This window comes from Bufo bufo, chromosome 5 (assembly GCF_905171765.1).
Source record: "Bufo bufo chromosome 5, aBufBuf1.1, whole genome shotgun sequence".
Lineage (NCBI taxonomy): Eukaryota > Metazoa > Chordata > Amphibia > Anura > Bufonidae > Bufo > Bufo bufo.
The window spans coordinates 285,721,497-285,742,595 of NC_053393.1; the positions used below are offsets into that span (position 1 = coordinate 285,721,497).

Consider the following 21,099-nt stretch of genomic DNA (forward strand, 5'->3'; position numbering starts at 1 on the left):
CGGATTGTGACTAATGCACACTGGCGCAAAATTAATGGTTTTTAGTTTGTGACACCAATTGCTATGTGCGCAGGTTATAGTCTCAGGGCCCTTTAAGATGTTGCCACTCACATACCAGGTGAGGAATGCCAGAGGGGGATAATGTCTCTGTGTAGTAGTTATAGTGTCAACAGTGTCTCCTACCTTGGTACAGCTGGACTCCTGGATCCTGGCTTACTTGCAATAAATTTGAGTGCGGTTAGTAGGAGTAATTGAGGAATGAATGCAATCCAGACAGGAAATATGGTCCAACTTGTCTTTACTTAATGTAGCTTTGAATCCATACAAGATACAGCAATAGTCTTGGGTCCCAGCAGGTATTGGCAATATGTGGCAGGAATCTATATGTATTCTGCTTCTTATCATATGCCTAGTAGAACTGGCAGGTATCTGTCTTCTGCTCTGTCTGTCTTCAGTCTGCTTGATATGGGCCTGACTAGCTGAAGGAGGTATTTGGCTTCTCCTGGTCTTTGGATTAAACACTCACAGTTCTGCTCGCAGGGAATGGCTTCCTGGAGATCTGTAGATCCGGAGGTGGCTGCTTGCTTGTCAACCAGCACTGAGGTAGATGATTCAGGCTGGGAAGAGGGATCCTGGGCCTCAGCTGAGGTCTGGATCCTAGGTTGGGATCCCTGTGTCTGGGAGCTCCAGCTAACACAGCCTTCCCCAAGGAGGGGGCTGGTACACATTGGTTCTAACTGTTTTCTTCCCTCCCTTGCTGCAGGGCGTGGGGCAGCCCACTTCTGCTCAAAGAGGAGGGGGGACTAGGTATACTAAACTGAACTAAACACATTGCTGCCACCTGCTGGTGTACATGGAAATTACAGCAAAATACATAAAACAGGCCTGGATAATGCATATAACGGAAAATACATTGTTAGATTACACAAGATGGCAATACATATGCATCTGGCATGTTGTAGCAGGGAGAAAGAGTTTAGTGACATACTCTGGGATGTTACAGATTTGCAACCAAGTATTAAAAAGTGAAAGTTTGATTTATGATTATTATTCTGTCCCATTACTTTTGGTTCCTTAACAAGTGGGAGGCACATATGCAAACTGTTGTAATTCCTACACCGTTCACCTGATTTGGATGTAAATACCGTCAAATTAAAGCTGACAGTCTACAGTTAAAGCACATCTTGTTCGTTTTATTTCAAATACATTGTGGTGGTGTATAGAGCCAAACATGTTAGAATTGTGTCGATGTCCCAATATTTATGGACCTGACTGTATGTTGTTTCTGCCTGTCTAGAAGCAATGCTTGCAAATGGTACTGTTCTGCTTTATCCATGTATTACAAAGATTTATATGATTACAGATACAGAAATATTGTTAACTAGCTTGGAAGAAATGTGCAAACTTAAACGTATCTTCTTCTTTTTTTGTTTTTACAAAGGCTGGGCATGTATGTGGAGATAACATGGATCTAATTGATGGGCGACCTACTGGCTCTGTGAGAATATCATTTGGATTTATGTCTACATTTGAGGATGCCAAAGCATTTTTAACCTTTATTGTAGACACTTTCATAAAAAAGTCATCACAAAGAACTGTACAAATAATGGATTATGAAACGTTTCCGATAATCAGTCTGTCACAGTCAGAAAGCAGTGAAGAGAAAGGTATTAATTCCAGTGGAAAAATCACAGGCAGCACAAGGGTCACCCAAAGCCAAATATTGTCCAATCTATCTACAGTAGAATGTGCTTGCAAATGCAAAGTTAGAAAAACCATGACAACAAATAACAAGGCAATCACGCTCAGTCACATCTACATTTATCCAATCAAGTCATGTGCAGCATTTCAGGTAAGACTTTGCATCAAGACTTTTAAATCTGATATTCTGAATTATAGTTAGCATCTTTTCAGTTTTTAACCCCTTAACACCCATGTCTATTTAGCGCTTATTACTAGGGATGAGCGAATTTCATATTTTGAAATTAGTTCACGCTTCGTTTGGTGGTAAAAGCAGAATTGCGTTATGGATTACATTACCACGGACCATAATGCAATTCTATGACGGCATGCATAACGGAATGCCTTTAGAGGCATTCCGTTATTCATTCCGTCAAAATAGAAGTCTATGGGCTGCAAAACGGATCCATCCCATTTCCGTTATGCAGGGGAGTCCTCTCTTCTGGATAACGGAAATGGGACGGATCCATTATGCAGCCCATAGACTTCTATTATGACGGAATGAATAACGGAATGCCTCTAAAGGCATTCCGTTATGCATGCCGTCATAGAATTGCATTATGGTCCGTGGTAATGTAATCCATAACGCAATTCTGCTTTTACCACCAAACGAAGCGTGAACTAATTTCAAAATATGAAATATTCTGACCCCTATAACTTTTTTGTAGTTATGTGTGTGGTGCTGTATGAGAGCTAATTTTTTTGCCAGGCGATGTATACTTTTCATTAATACCTGGGGCGTGTACGGCTTTTTGATCAGTTTTTATTTAATTTTGTGTGCAAAGAAAAGGCACCAAAAAATGGCAAATCGTCCATTTTTGCCATTTTTTGTTGTTTCGCCTTTTTCCATATGGGATTGATACTTTTATATTTTGATCGTACGGGCATTTACACCTGCCGCGATACCCATGATGTGTATATATTTTTTTATTTATTCTGATTTTGTGGAAAGGGGGGTGATTTGAACTTTCATATTTTAATATTTATTTATTTGTAAAAACTTTATTAATTATTTTTTTTAACACTATTTATAGTTCCCATAGGGAGCTATAACAATCAATCATTTGATTGCTATTATCATAGACTTGTGTTGGAGTCTATGATGATTTTACTACTTTCCTATGGAGCCCTACTATAGGCAAGGGCTCCATATAAAAGACTGTGCAGCAGCCTTGTGTCAGACTATGACAGGGGCTGCAGCACCCAAGCTCCGGCTTCTGCGATCACCGCACGGGGGAGCCGGAGCATAACCGGTTTTCAGCTCACTCAGATGCCATGGTCAGGTTTGACCATGGCATCTGAGGGGTTGAATATCTGTGATCGGCATTACAGCTGGTCGCAGACAGTAGTCGCCAGTGTCTGCTGTAGGAAACAGCGAAGTGCCATCTTTAAAGACCCAAAATGTGATGTAACATAAGTTCATGTTGGGAAGGGGTTAATGATGGGCAAACTACCAAGGGACTGACAGAAACCAAATGTGGTGCCAATTTTCTGTTACTTTTCTTTCCGTCACGGGATGCGGAGCAAGACGGATCCATCATGACTAGTGTTGAGCGAAACCGAACTGTAAAGTTTGGGTTTGAGTTCGGTGTTCGGGCATTTAATAAAGCTTGTTGATGCCAGATGTGACGGGAAAGATACTGCAGCACTGGTTGGGCAGTCGGAATCTTATGGATATTCTGGAAGCATCAGGAATGCATGTGGGGCGAGAGAAGGTATTGCTTATTGAACTTATGAAAAAAGTTTGGGCGAAGGTGAAATTGATTAGGGGTGTGGGTGGAGTTAGTGAACTTTCCCCAGTTTGGAGCAATAACTTGCCAGAATTCATATCTCTGTCAGGACTCCGGAACTGGGAATCTCATGGAGTAATGAGGATAGGTCAACTGACTGAGGGTAATGTATTTAAATCTTTTCAGGACTTGCAGCAGGAATTTAATATCCCCAAGGTTTGGTTTTATCAATATTTGCAATTGAGGCACGCCTATGATGTCACAATGAAGAAAGGTTGCATTATAGCTAAAATAGATGTGGTTCACAAATTGGTTCTCCGGTCGGGGGGAAGAGAGGTTTGATATCGCAGGTATATACTCTTTTACTAGATACATTTTTGATAGGGTTCCCACTTACAAGGATGAGGAAATGGGAGGATGATCTGGGGGACATCTCTAAAGATCAGTGGGAAGATATACTGGAGGTAGTTCCCAGAGTGTCTTTAAGTGAACAGGGCAAGCTGTCACAATTATTTATCATCCACAGAGTATATAAAACTCCGGTATTTTTACGGAAAGTTGATGTTAGAACTGACGACAATTGTCCAAAGTGTATGGAGGAAGGTGCAGATCTGCTACATATGCTTTGGTCTTGTCCGGTGATAAGTAGTTTCTGGGATGAAGTGTTGGCTTTGCTTAATCGCAATCTGGAGCTGAGGGTGCAAAAGGATCCCAAGATATGCGTGCTGGGTTATGTGACTGATATTGGAGGGAGTGAGCCGGTTAAGGTGGCAGTGGGGAGGCTGATGTATGTGGGTAGGAAGTTGGTGGCGCAGAGGTGGATCCAAGGGAGTCCGCCAACATTGGAGGAATTTGTGAGAAAGGTACATGATATGTTGACGTTAGAAAGGGGGGTGTTTGTTAGGAGAGGATGTCCTCAGAAGTTTGAGAAGTTGTGGAATGAATGGTTGTCTCATACTCATGTGGTAATATAGGATGCTTTAGAGATATTCACGCTCTGATTTGGGAGGGGGGAGGGGGGGATGGGTTGTTTGGGAGGGGGGTGGGCAGGGGCTGAGAGTAAGTTCTCTAGTAGATATGTAAATGTGCAACTGCTTTTTCTTATATGCATATATTGTACAATGATTGGTGGCGATATACTCATTATATTGTTATATGCTAATGTTTTATTTTAACTTTGCATTTGTGATTTGGAAAAAAAATGAGGACACATACTGTCATGTAATAAGTCAATTTTATTTGACCAATAAAAACGATTTGATTGAAAAAAATAATAAAGCTTGTTGAAAGGCTGCAGGGCACTTAGAAGCAATCACAGCCATGACTAGTAATGGCATGGCTGTGATTTGCCGGTGCATCATGTGACCCAGCCTCTATAAAAGCTGGATCACGTGTAGCACCGCATATAAGCCCTGAGTACAGTACTATCACCTAATTTTCTCAAAAACAGCCTGTATCACATAAAAAATTTCACCATCACGTAATTCGGTCCATCCCGAGAAAAGTGCTTCACTGCATATAACTGCACCTCTGAACGGCAATTAGGCCCTAATTTTTTTATACTTTTACAGAAAAGGCTTTTCAACAAATAAGTGCAATGATGAAAGGCGAATATAGTTGTATTTCGTCAATAATACACAGCAAACTGGGCTGTAAGATATCTCACTGCACCGCTGAACAGCAATTAGATCCAATTTTTTTTCTATTTTTACACAAAAGGCTTTCCAACTGATAAGTACAAACATGAACAGCAAATATATTTGTATTTTGCCAGTAATACACGGCTAACTGGGCTTTAAAATATCTCACTGCACCGCTGAGCGGCAAATATATTTTACTTTTGCCACTAATACACAACAAAAAGTGATGTAATTTTTGCACTTCACCACACAATGGCTAATAAGCCCTTTCTTCTTCACTAATAAAAGGGAAAAAAATGCTTTAGAACATATAACTGCACCGCAATAGAGCAAATAAAATGTAGAAATATTTACTTGTAATAAACCCTCTTAATGCCTGTATCAAATAGCACTTGCACCCTAATAAGAACGGTATGCTGGAATTACAGAGCTGTTTAATGGCAATTTGTATCGCCATCAGTGTAGCAAAGTGTAATCTGATTGTTCCTATTAACCAGGCTGTCACCTCCCCGACTGAACCCTGTTCAACATAAATGCAGTGGAATTATTCCTCCCTATCCTTGCCCTACACCTTGAATAATGTTTCCCTGCCCTTTTTTTTTTTTTTTAGCACAATGACGATTTTTCTATCATTGTGCCTAGTGCCTGCAAACACATCTCTTCCTGCACTAAGTAAGCTGGTGAATGGCAGAATCTAAGATGGCTGCTGGATTTATACGGCTGTGACATCACAGGGCTGGCTGCTGATTAGCTGCATGCATGTCAATATGGGTGATACCGCCTTCGCAGAGTTCCTTTCTCCATGTCCTCACACGTGCAGCCGCCATTTTAGAAAAAATAAGATTCCTTACTATGAAGCGCGAGGAAATTCGCATTCGGTGCAAATCAAATTTTTGCTGAAATTTGTACCGAATTCCACTTTATCAGCTTCGATTCGCTCATCTCTAATTGCCACTATACAAAGCATTAGTACGGCCTCACCTGGCATACGCAGTTCAGTTCTGGGCACCAGTTCATAAAAAGGATGCCCTGGAGTTTTAAAAAGTGCAAAGTAAAGCAACTAAACTCATAAAGGGCCTGGAAGATCTGAGCTATGAGCAAATATTAAAAGATCTGAATTTGCTAAGTCTTGAAAAAAGACGTTCTAAAGAGGGACTTGATTAACCTATACAAATATATAAGTGGACCATACAAAAAATATCGAGAGAAGCTATTCTATGTTAAACCCCCTCAAAAACAAGGGGCCGCTCCCTATCCCTGGAGAAAAAAATATTCAGTCACAAGAGGTGACAAGTATTATTTACAGTAAGGGCTGTGAATGTCTGGAATAGCCTGCCGCTGGAGCTGGTCACAGGAAATTCAGTAGATGGCTTCAAAAAAGGTTTAGGGTACACTTGCGGCAAAGTGATCCGGCAAGCAGTTCCGTCGACGGAACTGCCTGCCGGATCCTGCAAAACGTATGCCAACCGATGGCATTTGTAAGACTGATCAGGATCCTGATCAGTCTTAAAAATGCCTGATCCGTCAGAAAAATGCTTTGAAATGCCAGATCCGTCTTTCCAGTGTCATCTGGCAAAACGGATCCGGCATGAATTTTTTTCACCTTTTTTTTTCGGTCTGCGCGGCATTCCGGTATTTTGAATGCACTAATACATTCCTATGGAATTAGGCAAGTCTTCATTTTTTTGGGCCGGAGATAAAACCATAGCATGCTGCTGCTTTATCTTTTGCCTGATCAGTCAAAAAGACTGACCTGAAGACATCCTGATGCATCCTGAACGGAAAGCTCTCCATTAAGAATGTATGGGGATATTACTGATCAGTTCTTTTCCAGCATTGAGACCTTTTGACGGAACTCAGTGCCGGAAAAGAAAAACGTGTGAAAGTTGACTTTTCTATTTGAAAAAACCATTGAGGCTTATTACAATGTATAGAAATCATGTTCTATACACCCTTTCTCTTTGGCTTACCCTTCCTTAGAAGAAAGATGGATTTGTTCTCATTGCTACATCTGGCGTGGGTAAGGATTTTTTTCCCCCCTCTCCCTCTCTGCAAAACACATGACTGTGTCGCTATTGTTGTAGCGAAAGACATACAGTAAGATACAGTTGGTAGAGATGAGCAAATTTTTAAAAAATTCGGTTCGCCCAATTTTTGGGAAAAAATTTGGTTTGATACGAATTTATTCACAGTGAATCGCGTTAAACGCCTATTTCCTGGCTGGGGAGAGCCTTTATAGTTTTGTAACACGCATAGGGAGTCTGCTTTGGTAGTGAAATAATACTGTCAGTCCGTATGACATGCAGATGACAGGTGTCGCTCTTAGAATCACTGCACACTTCAATTATTTGGGCAGTCACGGGGCCAAAACTGACCAAATAACTCAAGTATGAACTCAGCCTTACGGGTCGATGTTAGCTCCAAGAAGAAGCGCACTCCTTTTACACTGTCGTCAGCTGATTCCACATAGATGTCTACAGAACTTGTTCTATTAACCCCTTAAGGACACAGCCTTTTTACACCTTAGGACCAGGCCATTTTTTGCAAATCTGACCAGAGTCCCTTTAAGTGCTGATAACTTTAAAACGCTTTGACTTATCCAGGCCGTTCTGAGATTGTTTTTTCGTCACATATTGTACTTCATGACACTGGTAAAATGAAGTCAAAAAATTATTTTTTTTTTGCACAAAAAAATACCTAATTTAACAAAAATTTGGAAAAATTTAGCAAATTTCAAAGTTTCAGTTTCTCTACTTCTGTAATACATAGTAATACCCCCAAAAATTGTGATGACTTTACATTCCCCATATGTCTACTTCATGTGTGAATTGTTTTGGGAATGATATTTTATTTTTTGGGGATGTTATAAGGCTTAGAAGTTTAGAAGCAAATCTAGAAATTTTTCAGAAATTTACAAAAACTAAATTTTTAGGGACCAGTTCAGTTCTGAAGTCACTTTGCGAGGCTTACATAATAGAAACCACCCAAAAATGACCCCATCTAAGAAACTACACCCCTCAAGGTATTCAAAACTGATTTTACATACGTCGTTAACCCTTTAGGTGTTGCACAAGAGTTATTGGCAAATGGGGATAAAATTTGTGAATTTCATTTTTTTGTCTAATTTTCCATTTTAACCCATTTTTTCCACTAACAAAGCAAGGGTTAACAGCCAAACAAGACTGTATCTTTATTGCCCTGACTCTGCCGTTTACAGAAACACCCAATATGTGGCCGTAAACTACTGTACGGCCACACAGCGGGGCGTAGAGTGAAAGGTGCGCCGTTTGGTTTTTGGAGGGCTGATTTTTATGGACTGGTTTATTTACACCATGTCCCATTTGAAGCCCCCTGATGCACCCCTAGAGTAGAAACTCCCTAAAAGTGACCCCATCTAAGAAACTACACCCCTCAAGGTATTCAAAACTGATTTTACATACGTCGTTAACCCTTTAGGTGTTGCACAAGAATTATTGGCAAATGGGGATGAAATTTGAGAATTTCATTTTTTTGTCTAAATTTCCATTTTAACCCATTTTTTCCACTAACAAAGCAAGGGTTAACAGCCAAACAAGACTGTATCTTTATTGCCCTGACTCTGCCGTTTACAGAAACACCCAATATGTGGCCGTAAACTACTGTACGGCCACACAGCGGGGCGTAGAGTGAAAGGTGCGCCGTTTGGTTTTTGGAGGGCTGATTTTTATGGACCGGTTTATTTACACCGTGTCCTGTTTCAACCCCCCTGATGCCCCCCTGGAGTAGAAACTTCCTAAAAGTGACCCCATCTAAGAAAGTACACCCCTCAAGGTATTCAAAACTGATTTTACATATGTCGTTAACCCTTTAGGTGTTGCACAAGAGTTATTGGCAAATGGGGATGAAATTTGAGAATTCATTTTTTTGTCTAATTTTCCATTTTAACCCATTTTTTCCACTAACAAAGCAAGGGTTAACAGCCAAACAAGACTGTATCTTTATTGCCCTGACTCTGCCGTTTACAGAAACACCCAATATGTGGCCGTAAACTACTGTACGGCCACACAGCGGGGCGTAGAGTGAAAGGTGCGCCGTTTGGTTTTTGGAGGGCTGATTTTTATGGACCGGTTTATTTACACCGTGTCCTGTTTCAACCCCCCTGATGCCCCCCTGGAGTAGAAACTCCCTAAAAGTGACCCCATCTAAGAAAGTACACCCCTCAAGGTATTCAAAACTGATTTTACATACGTCGTTAACCCTTTAGGTGTTGCACAAGAGTTATTGGCAAATGGGGATGAAATTTGAGAATTTCATTTTTTTGTCTAATTTTCCATTTTAACCCATTTTTTCCACTAACAAAGCAAGGGTTAACAGCCAAACAAGACTGTATCTTTATTGCCCTGACTCTGCCGTTTACAGAAACACCCAATATGTGGCCGTAAACTACTGTACGGCCACACAGCGGGGCGTAGAGTGAAAGGTGCGCCGTTTGGTTTTTGGAGGGCTGATTTTTATGGACCGGTTTATTTACACCGTGTCCTGTTTCAACCCCCCTGATGCCCCCCTGGAGTAGAAACTCCCTAAAAGTGACCCCATTTTGGAAACTAGGGGATAAGGTGGCATTTTTTGGGGGACTATTTTTAGGGTACATATGATTTTTGGTTGCTCTATATTACATTTTTGTGAGGCAAGGTTACCAAAAATTGAAATTCTGAAATTTCATCTCCATTTGCCATTAACTGTTGAGAAACACCTAAAGGTTAATAAAGTTTGTATAATCAGTTTTGAATACCTTGAGGGGTGTAGTTTCTTAGATGGGGTCACTTTTAGGGAGTTTTTACTCTAGGGGGGCATCAGGGGGTCTTCAAAAGGGACATGGTGTCAATAAAAAAGGCCATCAAAATCGGCCTTCCAGAAACCATGTCGGTCCTTTCCTTTTGCGGCCTCCCTTTTACTGATACAGCAGTTTACGACCACAAATGTGGCATTTCTGTAAACTGCAGTATCAGGGTAATAAATTTTAACTTTTGTTTGGTTGTTAACCCTCGTTTTGTTACCGGAAAAAACGGATTGAAATGGAAAAGTGCCAAAAATTGCGTTTTTGGCACCGTTTTTTTAATTTTTTTTAACCGTGTTAATCTGGGGGGTTAGGTCATGGGATATTTTTATAGAGGAGATTCTTACGGACGCGGCGATACCTAATAAGTCTACTTTTTTTTTACAATTATTTAGGTTTTTGACTATATTATCCTTTTTGATACAAAAAGAAAATTTTTGGATCTCTAAAGTCTAGGTGTCATTTTTTTATTTATTTTTTATCCGATTATCTTATGTGGGGGCTCATTTTTTGCAGGACGAGCGGACGGTTTTATTGGCACTATTTTAGGGGCTATATGACTTTTTTATCGCTTGCTATTAAATTTTTTGTTATGTTTGGTGACAAAAAATAATCGTTTTTTGCACTTTTTTTTTTTTTTTTTTGACCGTGTTAATCTGGGGGGTTGGATCATGGGGTATTTTTATCGAGGAGATTCTTACGAACGCGGCGATACCTAATAAGTCAACTTTTTTTACATTTATTTAGGTTTTAGACTATATTATCCTTATTGATACAAAAAAAAAATTTTTGTATCTCTAAAGTCTAGGTGTCATTTATTTTTATTTTTTTTATCTGATTATCTTATGTGGGGGCTCATTTTTTGCGGGACGAGCGGACGGTTTTATTGGCACTATTTTGGGGGCTATATGACTTTATGATCGCTTGCTATTAAACTTTTTGTTATGTAAGGTGACAAAAAAAAATCTTTTTTTGCACCTTTTTTTTTTTTTTTTCTTGACCGTGTTAATCTGGGGGGTTAGGTCATGGGGTATTTTTATAGAGGAGATTATTACCGAAGCGGCAATACCTAACATGTCTACTTTTAATAAATTATTTTCATTTTTTTGGGTGTCTCAAGTCTGAGAACCAGTTTTTTTTTCCGATGTCAGTGCTAAATTGGGATATAAATTTAGTACTCCATGGAAGTGTGATACTCCCTGAAGCAACCAATAATGCAGAGGCCCGGATGATCGGGGCACGTGTCACATTGAGTAGTGGTGTCCTTCCGTATCCCCCTCCTGTGACACACTCTGCACCTTTTTTGGGTTCGTCCCTTCTTTCCAGTATGGGGGACCACACCTGGAAAGTGTTGGCCAGGGACGATCCGGGCACCTACAGTTCCCGAGGTACTCCGGCCTGCTCTTTCCCGGTCCGAAAAGATCAGGGCCATGAGGACTGCCTCATAGAACTGCAGGAATGTCCCTGTGCTGCCAGCGCTTCGGGATAGTACAAAAGAGTTGTACATGGCAACCTGCACCAAGTAGACCGCAACTTTTTTGTACCATGTCCGGGTTTTGCGCATGGCGTTATATGGCTTGAGGACTTGATCCGAGAGATCAACTCCTCCATATACCGATTGTAGGCGACGATACAATCGGGCTTGAGGACCGTTTGCCGCGGTACCTCGCACAGGGACAGGGGTGATGCCGTTACCATGAATTGTGGACAGCATAAGGACATCCCTCTTGTCCTTATACCTGACCAGCAACAGGTTTCCAGTGGTAAGGGCACGGGTCTCACCCCTGGGGATAGGTACCTGGAGGGGGAGGGCAGGGAGGCCGCGTTGATTTTTCCGCACGGTCCCACAAGCGAACGTGGATCTGGCGGCAAGGGACTGGAACAAGGGGATACTGGTATAAAAGTTATCCACGTACAGGTGGTAACCCTTATCCAGCAGTGGGTACATAAGGTCCCACACAAGTTTCCCGGTAACACCCAGAGTGGGGGGACATTCTGGTGGTTGAATCCGGGAATCTCGCCCCTCGTATATACGAAATTTGTAAGTGTACCCTGAGGTACTCTCACAAATTTTGTATAGCTTTACGCCATACCTCGCCCGCTTGGAGGGCACATACTGGCGGAAAATGAGTCTCCCCTTGAACGCAATGAGAGACTCATCAACTGCGACCTCCCTTCCAGGTACATAGGCCTCCATGAATTTGGCCCCAAAGTGATCGATGACCGGCCGTATCTTATACAGACGGTCATGGGCAGGATCACCTCGGGGTGGACATGCTGCATTATCGGAATAATGCAGACATTTCCGGATGGCCTCAAACCGGGAGCGTGTCATGGCTGTACTGTAAAGTGGGGTCTGGTATAGGACGTCCCCACTCCAGTACAGCCTGACACTGGGTTTCTTGACCAGGCCCATATGCAGCACGAGGCCCCAAAATGTCCTCATTTCGGCTGCACTGACCGGCGTCCAGCCACCGGGCCTGGCCAAAAAAGGAGCCCGGGTGTTGAGCGACGAACTGTTGGGCGTATAGATTCGTCTGCTCCACCATCAGATTTACCAGTGGGTCACTGAAAAAATGACAAAAAAAGTCATATTCAGTGTAGCCCACTGTGGAAATCTGGATTCCTGATTGGCCTACAAAATCAGGAATCACAGGCTCGTATCGCTCTGGCTACACCAGACAAGTTCACCGGCAGGGGGCTCCGGTGGATTTAACTGGTGGGCCGGGAAACCAGTACGAGCCCCAGAGCTGCTCGTACCAGGCTGGGCCACAGGGTCCCTAACATGGCGGTCCCCTTGCTCCGCCTGGCGGCGTCTCCGCCGCCTTGGGGGCTCATCATCATCGCTAGATGATGAGGAGGACGCGGATGACAACAGGAATGTGGGGTCATCCTCATCCTCACTGGGACTCTCGGAGTCAGAGGCAAGCTGGGCGTATGCCTCCTCGGCCGAGAACGTCCGGCGGGCCATAGGGGAGTGTGTGTCTGCGTGTATATGTGCGTGTGTGTAACTCTTTATTTTGTGTGCGTGTGTGTGGGGGCACGGGTGTTCGCGGACTTAACCCTAAAACTAACAGAAAAAAAAAAAAAACAACTAACTAAAAAAAGGCCAAAAAATGTGGAAATAAAAATTCAAAACCGCTGATCAACCGTTCGAAGTTGATCAGCGGTGAGGTGTGCGATGCGCTAACAGCGGCCGGACACTAAGTGCCGGCCACAGTCAGCGTACACCAAAAAAGAAAAAAAAAAGAAAAAAATGCACCCCAAAAAAGGTGGGGGGGGGGCAGGGAGTGGGGGGGGAAGTGGCAGCACCCCTGGGGGGTCTAGGGTCACACAGCTGTGCTGTGGACCCCAGACACCCTAACTAGGGTGATGCAATAAAAGTTCACAAACTAACTTTCCCTTTTTTTTCCCTTGCCTAAACCAAACTTTCCCTGTGCTGTCCCTATGTACCTGATGGGGGGTGCTGGGGCACAGATCGGGTCCTGGGGGCACAGATCGGGTCCTGGGGTGCTGGCAGAGACACGTGCAGGCAGCTCCTCTCTCCTCCGGCTCCGGAACACAAAAGGAGGAGGAGAGGAGCGCCTGCCTCTTTTGAATTTGCCGCCGGACCGCCCACAGACCAATCAGAAAGCGATCCTGAGTGGTGATGTCACCATCACCACTCAGGATCGCTGGATGGTGATTGGTGGAGTGAAATCACACCACCATCACCATCCTGTTCCGGGTTATCGGGTCTTCAGAGACCCGAATATCCCGGAAACGCAGAAAACCCGCAGGTCTGAATTGACCTGCGGTTTTTCTGCGATCGCCGACATGGGGGGGTCACAGGGACCCCCCGACGCATTTGCCCCAGGTGCCTGCTCGATGATTTGAGCAGGCACCGGGTTCCGATCACCGCCGGCCGAGCGGCAGTGATCGGAACCATTCATGACGTACCGGTACGTCATGTGTCCTTAAGTACCAGGACATCATGACGTACCGGTACGTCATGTGTCCTTAAGAGGTTAAACACTTAAACAAGTAGAGCCCCCCGACAGATTGGCGAAGGTGTCAGCAGTAAGTTTGTGTTGATGTCACAGATTTTTTGCCCTTCCTCTGACCCATCAGAACATTAACCCACAAAAAACAGATCCTGTCTGTGGAGCATCCGCCTTCACTCGGTCAGCATTTGATCAATAATCCATTAGTATTGCTAATGCCAAAAAAACAAGAGTGGATCCAAAACAGAGATGACACGTGAATGGAATATTTGCATGTCTTCTGTGTTTTGTACCCACTCCTGCTTTTGGCTACCAAATCATAAGCCAATTCTGATGGAATCATACAGGCCTTACAGCTGCTACACAGACAGGATCTGTTGTGCGTCAAATTTTTCCTTCCTTCTGACAGATCAGAAGAAGGGTCAAATAAATGATCATGTCAGCCAAGCCAAAAAGGCAAAATAGTGGCCCAGTCATGAAGTGAGGAGGGTGAGAACAGCATGAGAAGTCCACTGAGTGGCTGTATGACACAGTGGGGAAGTGGAAGCAGCATGAGAAGACCACAGAGTGGCCCAATGACAGAGTCTGGAGGTGACGGCAGCATCAGGAAGAGGCAACAGAGTGGCGCGATGACGAGAGATTGTGGAGGTGGCAGCAGCATAAGGAGGCCAGAGTAGCACAATGACGAGAGATTGTAGAGGTCTCAGCAGCATGAGCAGGCCACACAGAGTAGCACAACAACGAGAGATTGTGGAGGTGGTAGCAGCATGAGGAGGCCAGAGTAGCAGGATGATGAGAGATTGTGGAGGTGGAAGCGGCAGCAGGAGGCCACAGAGTAGCACAATGACGAGAGATTGTGGAGGTGGCAATAGCATGAGGAGGCCACAGAGTGGCACGCAACCAGAGATTGTGGAGGTGGCAGCAGCATGAGGAGGCCACAGAGTAGCACGACGAGAGATTGAGGAGGTGGCAGGAGCAGAGGAAGCCATCTCGGCTCAGCACAATTTAATAATACACCTTCTCCAGCACAAAAGGCTGGCAAATTGATTGTCTGGGAATTTCCATCGAAGATTGGGATAATATATGGCAAATTAAGTTTAGTTTCCTATCATTTTCTTTCAAGTTTTGGTTCCATTTTAATATTAAATATTTGTCTGTATTATGTATGTATACCTCTTCTCATATGTACAGCGCTATGTAAAGATGGTGCTTTAATAATAAATAATAATAATAATAAATTTGTATTTCGCCAGTAATACATTGCAAACTGGGCTGTAAAATATCTCACCGCACTGCTGAACGGCAATAAGGCCCGATTTTTAGCTATTTTTCCACAAAAGACTTTTCAACAAATAACTGCAACAATGAAAGGAGAATATCATTTGTATTTCGCCAGCAATACACGCAACTGGGCTGTAAAATTTCTCACTGCACCGTTGAGCGGCAAAGATATTTTTCCTTTTTCCACTAATACACACCAAAAAGGGCTAGGCGGCAAAGATATTTTTCCTTTTTCCACTAATACATGCAAAAAAGGGCTTTAAAACAGAAAACTGCACCGCTGAGCGGCAAAGATATTTTTCCTTTTTCTACTAATGCTCGGAAAAAAGTGCTTTAATACAGATAAGTGCACCGCTGAGCGGCAAATATATTTTACTTTTGCCACTAATACACGACAAATAGGTCTGTAATTTTCACACTTCTCTACACAATGGCTAATAAGCCCTTTTTTCCCACTAATATATATGCTTTAGAACACATAACTGCACTGCACTAGGGCAAATAAAACGTAGAAATATTTCATTGTAATAAACCCTCTTAATGCCTGTATCAAACAGCAAAATAGCACCTGCACCCTAATAAGAACGGTTTGCTGGAATTACAGGAGCTGTATAATGGCAATTTGTATAGTCTGTGCTGCAAGGTGTAATAGGCTTGTTCCTATTACCAGGCTGTCACCTCCCCGACTGAACCCTGTTCAACAGAAATGCAGTGGAATAATTGTTCCCTTCCTTTCCCTACACCTTGAATAATCTTCCCTGCACTTGTAATTAATTAATTAATTAATTTATTTTTTAGCACAATGACGATTTTTCTATCAGTGTTCCTAGCGCCTGCAGACACGTCTCTCTCCCTGCACTACGTACACTGGTGAATGGCTGCCGGATTTATACGACTGTGACATCACAGGACTGGCTGTCTGCTGATGGCCGCATGCATTTCAGTATGGGTGATCCCACCTTCCAGACATTCTTTCTCCATGTCCTCACACGTGCAGCAGCCATTTTAGGAAAAATGTGATTCATTTCTACGAAGCTCGAGGAAATTCGTATTCGGTGGCAAATCTAATTTTTCCTGAAATTCAGAACGAATTCCACTTTGTCAGCTTCGATTCGCTCATCTCTAACAGTTGGCTTCCTGCAGCGATCATATGTGCATAGTTCTATTGCCCACATAATAAGTATAAGGTAGATGTACACCATTCTGTGCTATCTCTGCAGATGACATGTACATGTATGTCATTAGGATTAAGGGATTAAAGTGCATCTCCAGTTAAAAACCTAAAAGGCATCTGTCAGGAGATGTATACCTGTGACACTGGCTGACTGTTACATGTGCTCTTTGCAGCTGAATGCATCCATGTTGGTCTCATGTTCATATGTGCCCGCACTGCTGAGAAAAATTGTGTTGTAATATATGCAAATAAGCGTATTAGAGCTGCAGGTTCTATGTTGGCAAGCAGGGTGGCAGGCCAACATAGGATAACAGCAATTGGAACTTGCACTGTAGTTCTATGGAAATACAGTTTAATCCATAAAAAGCTAATTAGTGGATATTGTAGCCTCCTAGAAGGACTACAAAAAAGTAAAAAAAATATAAAAGTTATATATTAATATAAAAAATGTAATCACTCCCCTTTCCCTGGAATAAAAAACCATAAACCAAAAAAATATATAAACATCATTGGCATCGATGCATCTGAAAAAGCCAGTACTATTAAAATATTCAAATATTTATTCCATATGGTAAATGACATAATGAAAAAATATCAAAATGGCTGATTTGCCATTTCTTCATCGATTCTCTTACCCCCAGAAAATTAATAACGTGATGAAAAAGTCACACACTACAAAATGGTATCAATAAAAACTACAGATCGTCCCACAAAAACATTTTCAGAATTAAAACAAAAAACACCCTACACATGTGTTGATATTATTGTAATTGTACTGACCCAGAGAATGAAGGGCAGTTTTTCCGAGAACGCCGTTGGGACAAAACCCATAAAACTGTGGCGGAATTGTGTTTTCTTTCCAATTCCACCCCATTTGGAATATTTTTCAAACTTCCCACTAGATTGTATGCCATATTAAATGGTGGCATTAGAAAGTACAACTTGTCCTGCAAGAAATAAGCCCTCATACGGCTATTTGAAAAGTTATGACTCTGAAAACCAGGGAAGAAAAATGAAAATGCAAAAAAAAACAAAAAACTCCGGTATCCAAGGGGTTAATGATGATGAAAGGAAAAGCATACCTCCCAACTTTTGAAAAACACAGAGACTCACATTATGCCCCTCACAGTAGTTATGCCCACATTGTGATCCTCAAAGTAGTTATGCCCACGTGTGCCCCTTTCACAGTAGTAATGCTCACATGTCCTCTCTTCAGTCATAATTCCAGCATGTGCCCGCTTCACAGTAGGTTATGCCCATATTTTCCCCACACAGTAGTTATATCCACATTGTGCCATTCACAGTACTAATGCCCACATTGTGCCCCCTTCACAATAGTAATACCCACATTGCACCCTCTTCACATTAGTTATGTCCACATTGTGCCCCTCACATTAGTTATGCCCAGATGTCCCCCCTTCGGTCATAATGCCAACAGGTGCCCACTTCACAGTAGTTTGCCCATATTTTGCCCCACATAGAAGTTATGCCACATTGTGCCCTTCACACTAGTAATGCCCACATTGTGCAGTAGTTATGTCCACATTGTGGCCCTCACAGTAGCTATGCCCAGATGTACCCACTTCACAGTAGCTATGTCCAGATGTGCCTCTGTCACGGCGGCCAGGATATAAGATACACAGAAAAATAAACAAACAAGTTTCTAGGCGAGAAGCTGGGGATAAAGGTCACCTCCTAACATAGAAACATAGAAACATAGAATGTGTCGGCAGATAAGAACCATTTGGCCCATCTAGTCTGCCCAATATACTGAGTACTATGGATAGCCCCTGGCCCTATCTTAATGAAGGATGGCCTTATGCCTATCCCATGCATGCTTAAACTCCTCACTGTATTTGCAGCTACCACTTCTGCAGAAAGGCTATTCCATGCATCCACTACTCTCTCAGTAAGTAATACTTCCTGATATTACTTTTAAACCTTTGCCCCTCTAATTTAAAACTATGTCCTCTTGTAGCAGTTTTTCTTCTTTAAATAATCTCTCCTCTTTTACCTTGGTTGATTCCCTTTATGTATTTAAAAGTTTCTATCATATCCCCTCTGTCTCGTCTTTTTTCCAAGCTATACATGTTAAGGTCCTTTAATCTTTCCTGGAAAGTTTGATCCTGCAATCCATGTACCAGTTTAGTAGCTCTTCTTTGAACTCTCTCCAAAGTATCAATATCCTTCTGGAGATATGGTCTCCAGTACTGAGGACAATACTCCAAATGAGGTCTCACTAGTGCTCTGTAGAGCGGCATGAGCACCTCCCTCTTTCTACTAGTAATGCCTCTCCCTATACACCCAAGCATTCTGCTAGCATTTCCTGCTGCTCTATGACATTGTCTGCCTACCCTTTAAGTCTTCTGAAATAATGACCCCTAAATCCCTTTCCTCAGATACTGAGGTTAGGACTGTATCACCGATTTTATATTCTGCTCTTGGGTTTTTACGCCCCAGGTGCATTATTTTGCACTTATCCACATTAAATTTTAGTTGCCAGATTTTTGACCATTCCTCTAGTTTTCCTAAATCCTTTTCCATTTGGTGTATCCCTCCAGGAACATCAACCCTGTTACAAATCTTTGTGTCATCAGCAAAAAGACACACCTTACAATCGAGGCCTTCTGCAATTTCGCTGATAAAGATATTAAATAATATGGGTCCCAGAACAGATCCCTGAGGTACCCCACTGGTAACAAGACCTTGGTCTGAATATACTCCATTGACTACAACCCTCTGTTGCCTGTCCCTCAGCCACTGCCTAATCCATTCAAACAATATGAGAGTCCAAGCCCAAAGACTGCAATTTATGATAAGCCTTCTGTGTGGGACAGTATCGAAAGCCTTACTGAAGTCTAGATAAGCAATGTCTACTGCACCTCCGCCATCTATTGTTTTTAGTCAACCCAATCAAAAAAATCAATAAGATTAGTTTGACATGATCTCCCTGAAGTAAACCCATGCTGTTTTTCATCTTTCAATCCATGGGATTTTAGATGTTCCACAATCCTCTCCTTAAGTATGGTTTCCATTAATTTCCCCACTATTGATGTCAGGCTTACTGGCCTATAGTTGCCCGATTCCTCCCTACTACTTTTCTTGTGAATGGGCACAACATTTGCTAATTTCCAATCTTCTGGGACGACTCCTGTTGCCAGTGATTGGTTAAATAAATCTGTTAATGGTTTTTGCTAGTTCACCGCTGAGCTCTTTAATAGCTTTGGGTGTATCCCATCAGGCCCCTGTGACTTATTTGTATTGATTTTAGACAGCTGACTTAGAACCTCTTCCTCTGTAAAGACACATGCATCAAAAGATTCATTAGTCTTCTTTCCTAACTGAGGTCCTTTTCCTTCATTTTCCTTCATAAAGACTGAACAGAAGTATTCATTGAGGCAGTCAGCTAGTTCTTTATCTTCTTCCATATACCTCCTTCTTTTGTTTTTAATTTTGTAATTCCTTGTTTTAATTTCCTTTTTTCATTTATGTATCTGAAGAATGCCTTATCACCTTTTTTCCCTGACTGAGCTAATTTCTCTTCTGCCTGTGCTTTAGAAGCTCTTATAACTTGTTTGGCCTCTCTCTGCCTAATCTTGTAAATTAGCCTGTCATCCTCGTTTTTTTTTTTTTTTTTTTATATAATTCCTAAATGCTATCTTTTTGTTTTTAATGATTTTGGCCGCTTCTGCTGGGTACCACAGTGGTCTTTTCCTTTTTTTGCTTTTACTGACAAGCCTAATGCAATTTTCTGTTGCCTTCAATAGTGCCTCTTTTAAGTAGTCCCATTTCTCCTGGACTCCAATGAAACTGTTCCAATCTGATAGGGACTCGTAACCACTAATCTAATTTTAGAAAAGTCAGTTTTTTCTAAAATCTAAAACTTTTGTTTTTGCGTGGTGGGACTCAGTCACTGTACTTATAGTAAAACCACACTGACTGGTGATCTCTAGATCCCAGCTTTCCCCTACAGTAATAGCATATACCAAATTCCATTTGTGAATACTAAATCTATAATGGCCTCCTTCCGGGTTGGCTCCTCAACTACTTGCTGTAAAGATAATCCCAGTAGGGAATTTAGAATATCTGAAATCCTGGCAGAACTAGCTATTTTGGTTTTCCAGTTTACATCAGGAAGATTGAAGTCTCCCTAATGATACTTCCCCCTTCAATGTCATTTTAGCTATTTCCTCACTAGTAGATCATCTAATTCTTTGACCTTGGCTAGGTGGTCTATATATCACACCTACACGATTTACCTTATGATTATCAAGCTGCAAGGTAACCCAAACTGACTCTAAATTGTTCTCGCTAACTTGTATCAATTAGATTTTATGCTGTCTTTCACATAAGGGCCACCCCTCCCCCTTCTGCCCTTCTCTGTCTTTCCTGTATAGAGAGAACCCTGGTATTGATATATCCCAGTCATTACTCCCCTTGAACCACGTCTCAGTAACAGCCACTACATCTATATTCTCAGATGCCATTATAGCCTCAAGTTCATTGATCTTATTCCCTAAACTGCGAGCATTTGTAGATAAGAATCTGAGCTTGTCATTTCTTAACCTTTGTGCTACTGGCATATTCTGGCATTGTTCTGGGGGGCAGTCGGACTGCTGGATTATCACTCTTTTGCCCCCCTTTCCTAGTTTAAATGCTCCTTAGCAAATACTTGGAACTGTTCACCGAGGACATTCGTTCCTTTGAGAGAAAGATGCAAACCATCTTTCTTGTA

General features: G+C 42.1%; 1 protein-coding gene across 3 annotated transcripts in view; it reads left to right on the forward strand.

The window, feature by feature from the left end:
* Positions 1-21,099, forward strand: part of MOCOS (molybdenum cofactor sulfurase) — a 1,795,153-nt gene that overhangs the window by 1,093,045 nt on the left and 681,009 nt on the right. For all 3 annotated transcript variants that reach the window (XM_040432351.1, XM_040432352.1, XM_040432353.1), the window contains exon 8: positions 1,442-1,852. In XM_040432351.1, coding sequence (XP_040288285.1) covers positions 1,442-1,852 — 411 coding nt within the window. The remainder of the gene's footprint in view (positions 1-1,441; positions 1,853-21,099) is intronic.